The sequence below is a fragment of the Thalassophryne amazonica genome, chromosome 14, assembly GCF_902500255.1.
Source record: "Thalassophryne amazonica chromosome 14, fThaAma1.1, whole genome shotgun sequence".
Classification (NCBI taxonomy): Eukaryota; Metazoa; Chordata; class Actinopteri; order Batrachoidiformes; family Batrachoididae; genus Thalassophryne; species Thalassophryne amazonica.
In genome coordinates, this window is record NC_047116.1 from 55,493,718 (window position 1) to 55,507,788 (window position 14,071).

Consider the following 14,071-nt stretch of genomic DNA (forward strand, 5'->3'; position numbering starts at 1 on the left):
GACATATAATATCAGAAAATACTGTAAAAGTGCTTTTCAACACTCACATAGTTCCTCATTCGCAGAAAATTGTATTTGTTGATCAGAGCATTTACAAAAAGGAGTCAAATTTGATACCAACTTGAGCATAATATTCTGAGATCTTTATCACTTTCAATTTCTTTTCAACAGGTTTGCAAAGATTTCTTCCCAAAATCATTTTCTACATTTAAAACTCACAACCATTTTGAACTCTCCATTTTTCCTTTTTAATTACAATATAGAAATAATGCACACATTTCTTGCGTATTTTGGTGAGTTTGAGGCCATATATAAGTGGGTAAACTACTGGTGGAATAAACAGAAATTCCATTGTCATTAAGTTAGCGAGATCTTGAGCTAAATCCTTTGAACCAAACCTCATGTAAAATAAATCTAAAAGCAGAGAAAACATAAAAATAAAGAGACAGATTAAATGTGGCAAACATGTCTGCATAAACCTGCTCCGGCTGTTTTTGGATGATAAACATGTTCTGATCAGGTAAACATAAGACCACAAAATAAACCCAACATGGCCCAAATAAAAAAGAATATTAAAATATCCTGAAGCAATATTTGCTTTCGGAGGTGAACAAGCAAGAGAAGCAATCATCCAGTTAACACAGTATATTCTATTTATGTGAGAACCACACAACTGTGATCCCAATAATGTCACAGTGTTCATAAGCATACAACAAAGTGGTATCAGCCAGGAGAAAAACACAAAGACAGAGACTCTCTGTTTTGTCATGAAGGAATGGTACTGCAGAGGTCGACATATAGCCACATATCTGTCGTACGCCATCAGGGTGAGGATGGAAAAGTCACAAGATTTTGCTGAATGTATTACAAAACCCTGTAACATACATCCAGCATACGAAATGACATGAGAAGACAGAAGGTCCAAAAGGAATTTAGGATAAAACCCAACTGTGCCATAAAGTGTATTAATGCAAAAATTACACAAGATGATATACATGGGCTCATGGAGGTTTTTATCCATAATGGTGGCAATAATAATACTGCCATTTAACAACAGAATCAATAAATACCACAACAAAGAAAACATGAAGAGGACAATTTTCTCTTCAAATGTGAAATTAAAACCCGAAAGTGTAAAAATTGTTCTGGCTGAAACATTCCACATGTGACTGAAGTTTCTTTTCAAAATAATAATCAAAATAAAAGACCTCTTAAAATATAAGCTTAAACATACAGTGAAGCGAAATGGAACATTTCATAAAACCTGTAAGTTGTGACAGAGAAGTGAACAGTCTGTGCTGTGTGTCAGTGTGTGACGTCTGTTCCTCAATGTCAGTCCTCTTTCTAACAACAACAGGAGAGTTTTGGGACTGAATTCCACCAATCACAGGGAGTTTATGATGTAATTAGAAGACAGACATTTTTTTAATCTTATAACATGTTAAGTTATGGCTCGACCCTTCAGTAAAACATCTATTGTTCCTGAGGGGGACAGTTTTTGGATGAGTTGTGTTCAGTTGCTACATGTTTCCTATGCAGAATGAAAAATACCAAATTGGTTTTTAAAATATTATCTGAATTTCACAAAAATGTATTACCTCTTTTCTCACAAAGACACATGATATGCCAGGCATAAGGACCAGGTGTATGCACTGATCCTGAGCATTCCCATGTCCACCACACCACTGCAGGTCCTGGATAACAACCACTCTGGCAGACAATTGGTACAATCCCACATTTTCAAATTTCCCATTGATCTGCTGCAGCAAGGTGAAACTGCTGTCTTCCCATTGGCCTTTTCCAAATACTGGGGTGCCCACCACCAAGGTAAAGCAAAACCAGCAAAAAACAAATATCCAACAAAGACAGATCCACATAAGTTGAAATTTTGAGAGCCGTCAACAATTTTCATGAGAACAATAAAATAAAATATGAAACAACTAGTTGATAGTCCATCAGTCATGAATTCAACACAAATAACTAGAATATATTTATCCCAAGTCTAGTCTGGGAGCATGTGCTAGTGTCGCGCTCACCAATCCATGGAACCCCCCCCCCCCCCCAGGTCTTGGATGGCAAACACCCCAGGCAGACAACCAGTCCAACCTCACCTCCACTACAGTGCATCCAGAGAGTATTTATGACTTTTTCCACATTTTGTTATGTTACAGCCTTGTCTTTAAATGGAGTAAATTCATTTTTCCCCTTCAAACATCTACACGCAACACCCCATCACAACAGAAAACTATTTTTTTAAATTTTTGCAAATGTATTAAAATACAAACAAACAAAAAAACTAATAAATCACATGTGCATAGGTATTCACACCATTTGCTCAGTACTTTGTTGATGCACCTTTGGCAGCAAATGCAGCCTCTAGTCTTCTTGAATATGATGCCACAAGCTTGGCGCACCTGTCTTTGGCCAGTTTTGCCCATTCCTCTTTGCATCACCTCTCAAGCTCAAGCTCAATGCTCCCCATCCAACCTGATGGGGAGCATTGGTGCACAGTCATTTTCAGATCTCTCCATTGCCATGTCCACCACACAACTGCAGACAATTGGTACAGTCCCACATTTTCAAATTACCCACTGATCTGCTGCAGCAAGGTGAAACCGTTGTGTTCCCATTGGCCTTTTCCAAATACTGGGGTTTCCACCACCACAATATAACTTGAAATAAAAGCCAATGACAATTTTCATCAGAACAAATAAAATAAAAAATTAAACAGATATCAGCCCATCCGTCATGCATTCAACAAAAATATCGAAAATATAATTATTCCAAGTCTAGTCTGGGAGAACGTGCTAGTGTCGAGTTCACCAATCCATGGGAACCCCCCCCAGGTCTTGGATGGCAAACACCCCAGGCAGACAACCAGTCCAGCAGATGTGGAAGTACACATCTATTTACAGTGCATCCAGAGAGTATTCACACCACTTGACTTTTTCCACATTTTGATATGTAACAGCCTTATCTTAAAATGGAGTAAATTCAAATTTTCCCCATCAAAGATTTACTCACAACACCCCATAACAACAGAAAACATTTTTTTTTTTTTTAATTTTTGCAAATGTATAAAAAAACTACGAAATCACATGTACGTAGGTTTTCATGCCTTTTGCTCAATACTTTGTTGATGCACCTTTGGCAGCAAATGCAGCCTCTAGTCTTCTTGAATATGATGCCACAAGCTTGGCGCACCTGTCTTTGACCAGTTTTGCCCATACCTCTTTGCATCACCTCTCAAGCTCCATCAGGTTGGATGGGGAGCACTGGTGCACAGCCATTTTCAGATCTCTCCAGAGATGTTCAGTGGGATTCAGGTCTGGACACTTGGCCACTTAAGGACATTCACAGAGTTGTCCTGAAGGCACACTCCTTTGATATCTTGCCTGTGTGCTTCGGGGCATTGTGCTGCTGAAAGATGAACCGGCACCTCAGTCTGAGTTAAAGAGTGCTCTGGAGCAGGTTTTCATCCAGGATGTCTCTGTACATTGCTGCAATAATCTTTCCCTCAGTCCTGACTAGTCTCCCGGTTCCTGCTGCTGAAAAACATCCCCATAGCACAATGCTGCCACCACCATGCTTCACTGTAAGGATGGTGTCTGGTTTCATGCAAACATGACACCTGGCATTTACACTAAAGAGTTCAATGTTTATCTCATCACACCAGAGAATTTTGTTTCTCGTGATCTGAGAGTCCTTCAGGTGCCTTTTGGCAAACTCCAGGTTTGCTGCAATGTGTTTTTTTATTAAGGAGTGGCTCCCATATGGTCACTCTAGCATAGAGGCATGATTGGTGGATTGCTGCAGACATGGTTGACCTTCTTGTAAGTTCTCCTCTCTCCACAGCAGAATTCTAGAGCTCTGACAGAGGAACCATCGGGTTCTTAATTACCTCCCTGACTAAAGCTCTTCTCCTCGGAATACTCAGTTTAAATGGGCAGTCAGCTCTAGGAATCATCCATTTATGGATGATGGAGGCCACTGTATTCATTGAGACCTTCAAATCAGCAAAAATGTTTCTGTAGCGTTCCCCAGATTTGTGCTTCAAGACAATCCTGTCTTAGAGGTCTGCAGACAATTCCTTTGACTTCATGCTTTATTTATACTCTGACATGCACCGTCAACTGTGGGACCTTCTGTGTAGACAGGTGTGTGCCTTTCCAAATCATGTCCAATCAACTGAATTTACCCCCAGTGGACTCCAGTTAAGCTGTAGAAAAATCTCAAGGATGGTCAGTGGAAACAGAATTTTGAGGGGAAAAAATAATTTAGCATATGAATTTCACATCTGCCGAGACAGGCCACAGTCTCACCTGGATGAATTTCCCTCCCTGCCACATAAATTGCACAATCACCATAGTGGATTTTCTGCACTAATTTCCCTGCTAAGCTAATGGATTCCACACCCACATTTGTCACAAGCCTTGCAGGGTCTCTAATCACCTGCTCCGTGGCCTGATGTAAAGTCCTAATGTTACCCTCCCTGTAGAACTCTATCTATGTTCGCAGACAAGATGGTGGTGCCTTCCCCAGTAGGGTGAAAGCCATCCGGCATCAGCAAGCCACAGTGGCTCCAAAATGAAGCCTATTTATCAATAAAACTGAAGCCTTGCTGTCTACAAAGTTGCACCAGCTACCTATTTAATGATGTCAACCTGCTCAATACCTCATCATTACATCATGAGGGGAGGGGACCAGAGACTATTAATTGATGCTGACACATCTTTCTAGCAAGGTCACAAGTCCTCTGTAGGTCCATTTTTGTGACTTCGAAGTGCTTCATCCTGACATATTTGGCGCAGACGTGAATAACTATGTGTCTATATCTCGTGTAATTTCCCTGTGTCTGTCTACCTTTCTGCAGCATCAGCACTCTGAGATGTGTGGAAGCAAAATAATTGTTTCCATGTGATGCCATGTTTATTTCATATTATATTATTAAATTATATTATTTTTATTAGATTATTATTATTTCATATTGTGTTCATCACTGTGGGAATGCACTGTGAAATGTCCTTGCTTAATCCTGAGACTGTTCATGCAGTTTGCGCAAAAGACTGTTAGCCACATGTTTCTGTCTGACTCAGAGTGAAACAGAGTCTGTTCTGATCGCACCTAACTGCAGCCTTGAGACAAAAGCATCTTGTTCAGGTGAAGTCGTTTTCAGATAGCTACCAGAATCAGTTTGGGTAGACGAGCTCATGAGAACTTACGCACGAACACCATGCTGACGTGTACGTAAGGGTGCACTCTAAGTGCTGACTCACACACACCTGTTAATTTTGACAAACAGTCACCCTCCTGACTCTTCCTTCCATGACAACCAAAAACCAATTGGTCCAAAGTTTGAAATTTTGCCTCCACAAGTTGGTATCAAGAAGTGGGATGCTCTCTGGACCGTCGGACCGGACCGGACGGATGGCCAAACAGATCTAGTAGGTAGAGATCTGCCTCGTACCCATTATTAATGGATGGAGGACCGACTGGCTCCGGGTTCCCGATTGTCAGTGCAGCATTCCCACGAACACTGGTGAGAGAGGCTGTCATTTTTTTTTTGTGGAAGTTAAAATTGACTGTTTGACAACCAGGTGTTGCAAGTTAAAATAAAACTTTATTTTAACAGAGTGTGGGCCCTGGTAAGAAATTATTTAAAGACGAGTGGCCTGAGTTTCTGAGGTAAAGAGTCAGCATAAAAAAAGAGCAAAAAAGTGAGAAAAAAATCTAAATATAAAAAAAAGAACAGAGAAAAAAGTGAGAAAAAAATATATATATAAAGAGAAAAAAAGTGGAAAAGACAGAGAGAGAGAAAGGAAAAAAAAAAGAGAGAGAAAAAAGACCTTACTCCAAGTGTGGAATGTCAGAGACCTCTGAGTTGCAGGGATTAAAAGACGTTTTATTTCGAAGTTGAGAATTTTGATTCCCTGAGTTTATGCAAGGGTCAAAGGTGACTGAGTTGTGAAATGAGGAACAAAACAGGGAAAGACAAACATGATGAAGAAATATGGGGACAATTGTCTCACACATGAATATATGGGAGAGAGATTTTGGGTTCCCAGCAGGAACTGGGAAAGTATCTTAAGCAGAAATAAATTGGACAAACTAAAAGAAAATATGTATAAACAGAAGGCAAAAGCCTTGTCAAAAACGAAGGACAGTGGACATGACAGACATAGAGAAATGTTATACCGCATATGCAATGTGGTCGAATGAGTATGAATTGAGAAATAAAAAACAGAAAGAATGGAGAAAGAATGTTGAAAAGAAGGAACTAGAGGGGAAAAAATAGAGACGCACGTGCACACACACACACACACACACACACACACACACACACAAGTACCCGCAGGACAAACATTATCACTTAATAATCCCTTTTCTTCTCCTCCTCCATCTACCTATCCCCCCAATACCCTCTATCCAAGCCTGGCTGTGCCCGAAGTCAAAGGTCTGAGTCCATGAGGGGAGGACTGGTGTTCTGTTTTTCGCTGACCCCAACCAGATTCACCAGCTGCAGTGTCGCTACAGGAAAAGTGACTGCTTTCTGTCATGCCTGGAGACTGACAGGTGAAGAACGGACCAGCCTTTTAAAGACACTTGTTCCAGTCCAACCATACCTGAAAATCCAAGCTGTTGTTGAAAGACCACATTGCACAAAGACTGAGAGCTGAAACCATCACCTGGGAAAATGCCAGCGAGTACAAACTGCATGTCAAAGCAGTTTGTGATGACATCAAGGCCAAATGTCCAGCTACAGTGGACATGGTGGTGATCCAAGCCTGCAAGCAAAATCCTGGTGAGACTGTGACAGACCTTTTTCGTCCGGCTGGAGAAGGAGTGCATTGCACTTAGTGGACATGGAGGCTTCCGTCGTGGATGAGGCAGACACGGAGCGGGACAGGGTCCAGCCCAACAGAGTCAGAACATCCGAGTGGACTGACCATGACAGATGGCCAGCATGGCACACGGTGAATCAAACACACACAACACAGTCACACCAGCCGCGGAACACCACACAAATATAAATTTTGAGAGTAAAGTAAATGATTACTTAAGTCAAAAACCAACACAAATCCCTCTGGAAGTCCAACAAATGGTTTTAAATAAGATTGCTGAATTAGAAAAACTCACTAATCTATATCATGATTTTAAAACCCCAACCTTTTGAAATTTTGCCAACAGCTGTTCTAAGTGTAAATGGGAGAAAACTGAAATTTATGATTGATCCTGGTGCCACAAGATCTTTGATACAGAGCTCTGATTTTGAAGGTCTTGAACCTTGGGAAAAAGATTCATCCCGCAGGACAACCAACAGAATTATTTTTTTGTTTAAGAATTGCAAGCAGTAAATGCTGCAATCATACCACCAGCTCCTGTGGTACCAAATCCAAAAACAATATTGTCTTAAGTCCCGGGTGATTCTCAATTCTTCTCTGTGGTCGACCTCTCTAATGCTTTCTTCTCTGTTCCTCTGAATCAAGATTCTCAATTCTGGTTTGCTTTTACTTTCAAGGGTCAACAGTATACCTGGACCTGCCTACCCCAAGGGTTCACTAGTAGCCCTCACGTGTTCTGTCAGGCTTTGGCTGACAGCTTGACCTTTTTGACATTATCACAGGGAACCACTCTCTTGCAGTATGTGGATGATTTGCTGATTGTGTCTCCTAAGGAGCAGTGTAGCATGACACTTTGTTGCTTCTTTCACACCTGGCAAAGGGAGGACATAAGGTGTCACTAAAAAATTGCAGTTTGTAAAGCCCGAAGTTACTTTCATTGGCCAAAATGCCAAACAAGGAAACTTTGTGTTCAAAGCTTTTTTCAGCCTGTGAGCAGAGAACTGATCTTGAAGGTGTCAGGAGAAAAGCGTACACGTACACATGTACAAATGCTGAGGGAAGCTTCAAATGCACACCCCCCCTTCCCCCCACTCCACACCCCCACAACTGCTTGAGAAAAAAGTGCTACAAAGTGTTATCAGTTTGTTTGGGAACAGTGTGATTAAACACACAAGCCAGAGAGAAGGGCAGAGAGCCGAGTAAAAGGTATGAGAATGTTTTTGAACCTTCAACTCTGTTGGGTTTCAGTTGGCAGGATGGAAATGCGGCACTATGTGTGTTATTTTCTGTGCATGATATATGGAGAGAAGGTACATGCAGGTGACAACCCCACTCCATTCATCATGGCAGCCATTATTCTATTGCCTAGGGAATGTCTATGATTTTGAAGAATGTAATCCTATGACGTGTTGTCTTAAACTTGCATAGGTGTGATAATACAGATGCTCTGTTATGTTCTTATTATTATTTTGCAATGATTTGATTGATCATATGACCAAAAGGGAGGTATTGTGAAAGCAAAATAACTGTCTTCATGTGACGCCATGTTTATTTCATATTATTATTATTATATTATTATTATTATTATATTATTATTTCATATTGTGTTCATCACTGTGGGAATGCACTGTGAAATGTCCTTGCTTAATCCAGAGACTGTTCATGCAGTTTGCGCAAAAGACTGATAGCCACATGTTTCTGTCTGACTCAGTCTGACTCAGACAAAAACATCTTGTTCAGATGAAGTCATTTACAGATAGCTACCAGTATCAGTTTGGGGAGATGAGCTCATGAGAACTTGCGCATGAACACTGTCCTGACACGTGTACATAAGGGTGCACTCATAAGTGCTGACTCACACACACAGATGCTCAGACACTTGCTGTATGCTGTTTGTTGGTGTATCCAAAGCGCTTTGTATAATAAACCTGTTAATTTTGACAAACAATCATCCTCCTGACTCCACGAGAGAGAGAGAGAACCCGACCAGAACCGAACCCCCCCCCCCAAAAAAAATTGGCCTGCGACAGCCCAAAGGCAACCAAACCCCAAAACAACGATCACAATAGAAAAAAAGGGAGCCATGGGACAAACACAGTGTCACGACTGAAGGAAAACAAAACACACCCCAGACCCAATAAAAGGGTGGGAGGTGGGGGATGGACCCACAGAGGTAAACCCGCCAAACCAGGGAGACCCACCCAGGAAACCATGGGATGACAATCCAGGTACACTATCGGGCCAGGCTCGCAAAACAGGGGTGAAGTGGACTGAAAAGAAGGGGACATACTAAAAAGCTCATGCCCAGGCAGGAAAGGCAGACTGGTCCAAAAACCAGAAGATGAACCAGCAAAACTACACCTGGGCAGGAAAGGCATGCCAAATGGGCAGTCCTAGTTCTCAGCCAAACTGGTCTGATAGCCGGGACTGATCTGGAGACCAGGGGAAGACAGACTAAGACTGGTTTGGAAACCAGAGGACAGAAAACCAGGACTGGCCTGGAAACCAGGGGAAGAAAGACTGGTCTGGAAACCAGAGGACAAAATGCAGGACTAGTCTGGAAACCAGAGGAAAAAAAAACAGGACTGGTCTGGAAACCAGAGAACGAACACATAGGACTGGCCTGAAGATCAGGAGACAAAAAAAAAAAAAAAAAACGGAGCCGGACTGGGAACCATGAGCAAAACCAGTCTGGAAATTCTGCAATAAAAGCCCACGGCTGGTCGGAAAACCTGCAGATGACAAAAATGGATTTGTCTAGAAACCAAGAGATAAATTGGTTTAGGATCCAAGAAGTGAAAAATTAGTAAAACACCGATGTAAGAGAGATCCACTCAACTGGGGCAAACTGGCCTGAAAACCCAGAGGTGACGACACAGGTTACGTCAAGGCAGGAGAGACCAGCTTGATAGGGGCAGATCGGACTGAAAACCACAGTCTAAATATGCCTTTCTCCCCCTTGGACTTAAAACATCTGCAAGACTGGTGTAACAATACATCTTGCCTCCTGAGTCAAGACAGAAGTCAGACTACCAGTGCAAGAATTTTAGCTGAGGAAGCTTCTGCGATTTGAAGTGAAACGTCCTCACGTCAAGCAACCCAGTCCATTCGAAGGTTCAAGCTTCTCTACAATGGAAACAACATTGATATTGTTGAGGCCATTTGATAGAAATTCACATCTATAATTCACATCTATAATTTCTTCCCTGCTCATGTATTATTTGACATCCCCAATTATGATTGGATAGGCGGTAAGATATCCTGACCTGGATATCTTCCCCCCACCCCTGAAAAGCAAGTCTGCTGTAGTATTATCACCCATTTCATCCTACCCAGACTTATACACGGATGTCAGAGTGGAAACAACATTGATATTATATGTCTCAATGATGTGGTCTTTCCCTGGACTGATTGTAAGCCATTTGATAGAAAATTGTTTTTCTTGACCACATATCTACTTGTGGATGCACAAAGGTTGGCTGTAGAAGCAAGATCCTTTATTCTGAAGTGACTCACCCCTCTTTTATGTAAATTCTCTCAATTCTGATATACAGTTTCTTTCCTGGTCATGATTTTTCTGACCTTCTCATGTAAAGATGGGATGGGGGGTAAGATATCCTGACCTCAATGCCCCTCCCCCCCCCCACACCCCTGCAAAGCACGTCTGCTGTAGCATTATCACCCATTTCATCCTACCCAGATTTATACATAGCTGAAACAGTGGAAAACAACATTGAAAGTGTATGTCACAGGGATGTGGTCTTGCCCTGGATTGATTGTAGGCAATTTGATGAAAGCCTACTACCATCTTGACCAAATATCTACTTGTGGATGCATAAAGATTAGCTATAGAAGCAAGGTCCTCCATTCTGAAGTGACTGACCCCTCTTCTATGTGAATTCTCTCAGTTCTGATGTACAGTTTCTGTCGTCATCTATTATATCCCAAGTTTATAGTGGGATGAATTTGGCAATATATAGTACAGAAATGTTGATATTAGGTGGGGGAAAAGATAACCAGGTCACAATATCTTATACCCCACCGCATCATGAACAGATGTTCTATCATATTTCAGGGTGTCAGTCAGGTCCATATATTTGTAGAGTATATTTGGAAGGGGGATTTAAAGATACTTCAGGATAGGAAATATTACTATTGTAGATAGCTATAGATACATACAGAAAGAATAACAATATCTTTCACCATCAATCAAGCTGTGCTTCATCTGGGACCATAGAACATCCATGAATTATAGAGTTTAAAGGTTGCTCTATCTGGCACGTGGGGTTGGCCCCGGGTGGCTGTGGATGTCTGGGGCTCTGGGGTAGGGGGTCTGCCTCGCCGGTTCTGCCATGGTCCCTTGGCTCTGCTCTGGGCCTGTGGGGCCTGGGGTCTCACGGCCGAGTGTGGGGGTGGGTGGTGGCGGTGGGGCGTGGGTGTTGGCATTGGGGGGCTGGCGGCTGCTGAGGGGATGGGGGTCGTGGTCTCCGCGGGATGGATCTCGCTCGGGCGGTCTTTTGGTCATGGGGTTTGGTGGCTGGGGTGGAGGGGAGCTTGGGGGGGCACTGTTGGCTGTGCTGGGGGGCCTGGCTGTTGGGGGGCTTGTGCTCTTCTTGGCCCCAGGGTCGGGCCTCGCCTCTTGTCTGGGGGCTGGGCCCCGCCCTAATATGGCTTGGTGGTCCCTACCTTGTGCTTTGGATTCAGTTGCAGTGGCTCCTTTGCTCCCTGTCCTTGCCGCCGCTCGCTCCCACCCTCAGGGGCCGTGGTCCAGGTTGTGTGGTTCTGGGCTCCCCCTATTGGTGGGCCCATGCCGGTGCCTTGTGTGCTTCCCTCGGGGCTGCCTTTCCTGGCCCCCGTGCCCTTCCACTGTCCCTTTTCTCCTGGCTCCCCCGGGGCACTGCGTCCTGGACCCACTTCCGTCGTCACTCGCGGCCGGCGGCGTGGCTTCTGACATGCCGGAGTGGTCCATGTCATATGGTAAGGTTCTGTACTCTTGTCTTGGCCCAACACACCAGCCACAGTAGTGATCGGATATTTAGCTGTGATCTGGGTCTCTGTGTGTGGATGGTCGCGTTTGTGGCCGTCACCACAATTCAGTTTTTGGGTGCTCTTAAGTGGATTAACACTACGGTGTTCTGGATTAGGGTATGGATGCTCACTAATTAGACAACAGACTGTTGCTGTCACTGTTTGTTCATGTGTGGTTGTTTGTCATGGTATGTCGTATGGTTGGGGCCCCGTCTCCTTGGTATCTCACGTTACACTTATTGTCTTCACCACTTGTCTCTCATTCTTGTCTGTCTTTGTGTTGTTTTGGTGGTCGGCTCTTCCTGACAGAAGTTGTTGGTTGGCTTTGAGTAGGATGTTGTAGGCTGATCGGGAAGGGTGGATGGGGGTCACACACACACCACATTCACTCATGCACTACATACCTTCTGTCTTGCAAGAATAAATTGCATATACGTATTAATGTTCATAAATGGTTCTGCCAGTGTGGCATTTACCATTACTATATATGCAGACAGGGGAAGAAAAAAATAAAAATAAAAAAAGGTTGCTCTATCCTGATTGGGCCTTATCAAGGTTTGGGTAAGCTTTAATCAGTGCTGCCCTGTAGGAATGTTGTCTTTCAGGTGTTGGGGAAGGATTTCCGGGGAAGATATACTGTTACACCGGGGTCAGCTGTGCATCTGGACTATCATATTGTTGCAACAGGACGTCAGGTTTGCCATTGTTTGAACCAGGTCTGAATGACAACACAAAATCAAATCTACTGCCTGCCGGGCATTGAAGTGTTTCACGGTGCGGAAATAAGCAAAGTTCTTGTGGTCAGTATCTACGAGAACCCTGCCTCTGGCATCTGTGCCAGAGGCAGGGGATAATGGTTCTTAACAGTGATAATCCTGTATGTAGTCATGCATGGCGGTGCATTCAGGTGCTGATAGAGAATACAGTTTTACCTGGAGTGGGCTCACCCCAGGGAGAAGCTTAATGGCACAGTCATATTCGCGGTGTGGTGGCAAAGATTTAGCCTTTGACTTGCTAAACACCAACGCTAAATCATGATAACAAGACAGAACTCCCTCGAGATCTGGGTTCCTGCCAGGTGATAGTGAGTCAGTCTTTACAACACAGTTCTTAGAACAAGCAGGTCCCCAAGAGCTGATCTGAATTTTAACTGGGCTAAGCCCAGTTAAAATTCGGACCGTGCTGTTGTATCCAAGGGTGCCCCAAAATTCTGATGGTTCTCTGTAATGATCAAAATGAACTGACTGAGTGCAGTGTGTTATTTGCCCCAATTCATGACCATCCACCGTGTTCACCACCAGAGGGCATGAGAGTCAAAATAATCTAAGGCAAAGGGACCTGGCGAGAGAAGACAACATTAAATTAGCATCTGAACCAAAATCAATAAATGCTGGGACAGAAACAGAAGAAAGACCAGACAATAATTTAGCAGGAATTTCATTCTGAGACACGGAGAAAAAAATGGAATTTAGACTCACCCACAATGTGGTTTTGGATTACGCTGAGGCACCCCTGACTGCACAACTGGAGATCATGTGACCTGACTGACCACAGTAAAAACATAGACCATCCTCCTGATGGTGGTGCGTTCCTCATGGTAAAGACGAGTAAGGCCCAGCTGCATGGTTTCCTCAGTGCTGCTGTGAGACTAGATGGCCTCGGAGTGATGGGTCGATGCCGGCCATAATGATGGCGTGGATGAACGCTGAAGAAGGAAGCAAGCTTCTCTGTGGGGTCGATCAGAGAAGCAACAATCGATCTGGATTACCAGTGCGATGAGCTCATCAAGGTCCTCTGGAAGGTCAATGGCAATGAGTTGGTCCTGGATGTCGCTGGCCAGTCCCTGGAAGAACACATCTAGGAGAGCTGCTGGATTCTATTCACTCTTGATGGCCAGAATGTGGAAGTCGACGGTGTTGTTGGCAATGAGACGATTGTCCTGCTTCAGCCTCAGGAGTGAGTGCGCTGCCTCACGCCCTGGGAAGTGTACTGAAACACCTGCTGGAGAGCCATTGTGAAGGCTTGGAGGGATGAGCAGGAGGAGGACTGGTGACTCCACTCTGCTGTAGATCACGCCGCAGCCCGGCCGGACAGGTGAGTGATCATTAATGATATCTTCGCCTTTTCAGACAGAAACATTGATGACATTAGAACATAATGTAACTCACGCTGCATGATGAAAGACTTGACGTCACCAAATT

At 43.6% G+C, this 14,071-nt stretch overlaps 1 protein-coding gene across 1 annotated transcript; it reads right to left on the bottom strand.

Annotated features, from left to right (window-relative positions):
* Window positions 1–208: 208 nt before the first annotated feature.
* Window positions 209–1,165, bottom strand: LOC117524278 (olfactory receptor 49-like). The gene has a single exon (XM_034186047.1). It carries the CDS (start codon window positions 1,163–1,165, stop codon window positions 209–211), a length of 957 nt encoding a protein of 318 aa, XP_034041938.1.
* Between the last annotated feature and the right edge of the window lie 12,906 nt (window positions 1,166–14,071).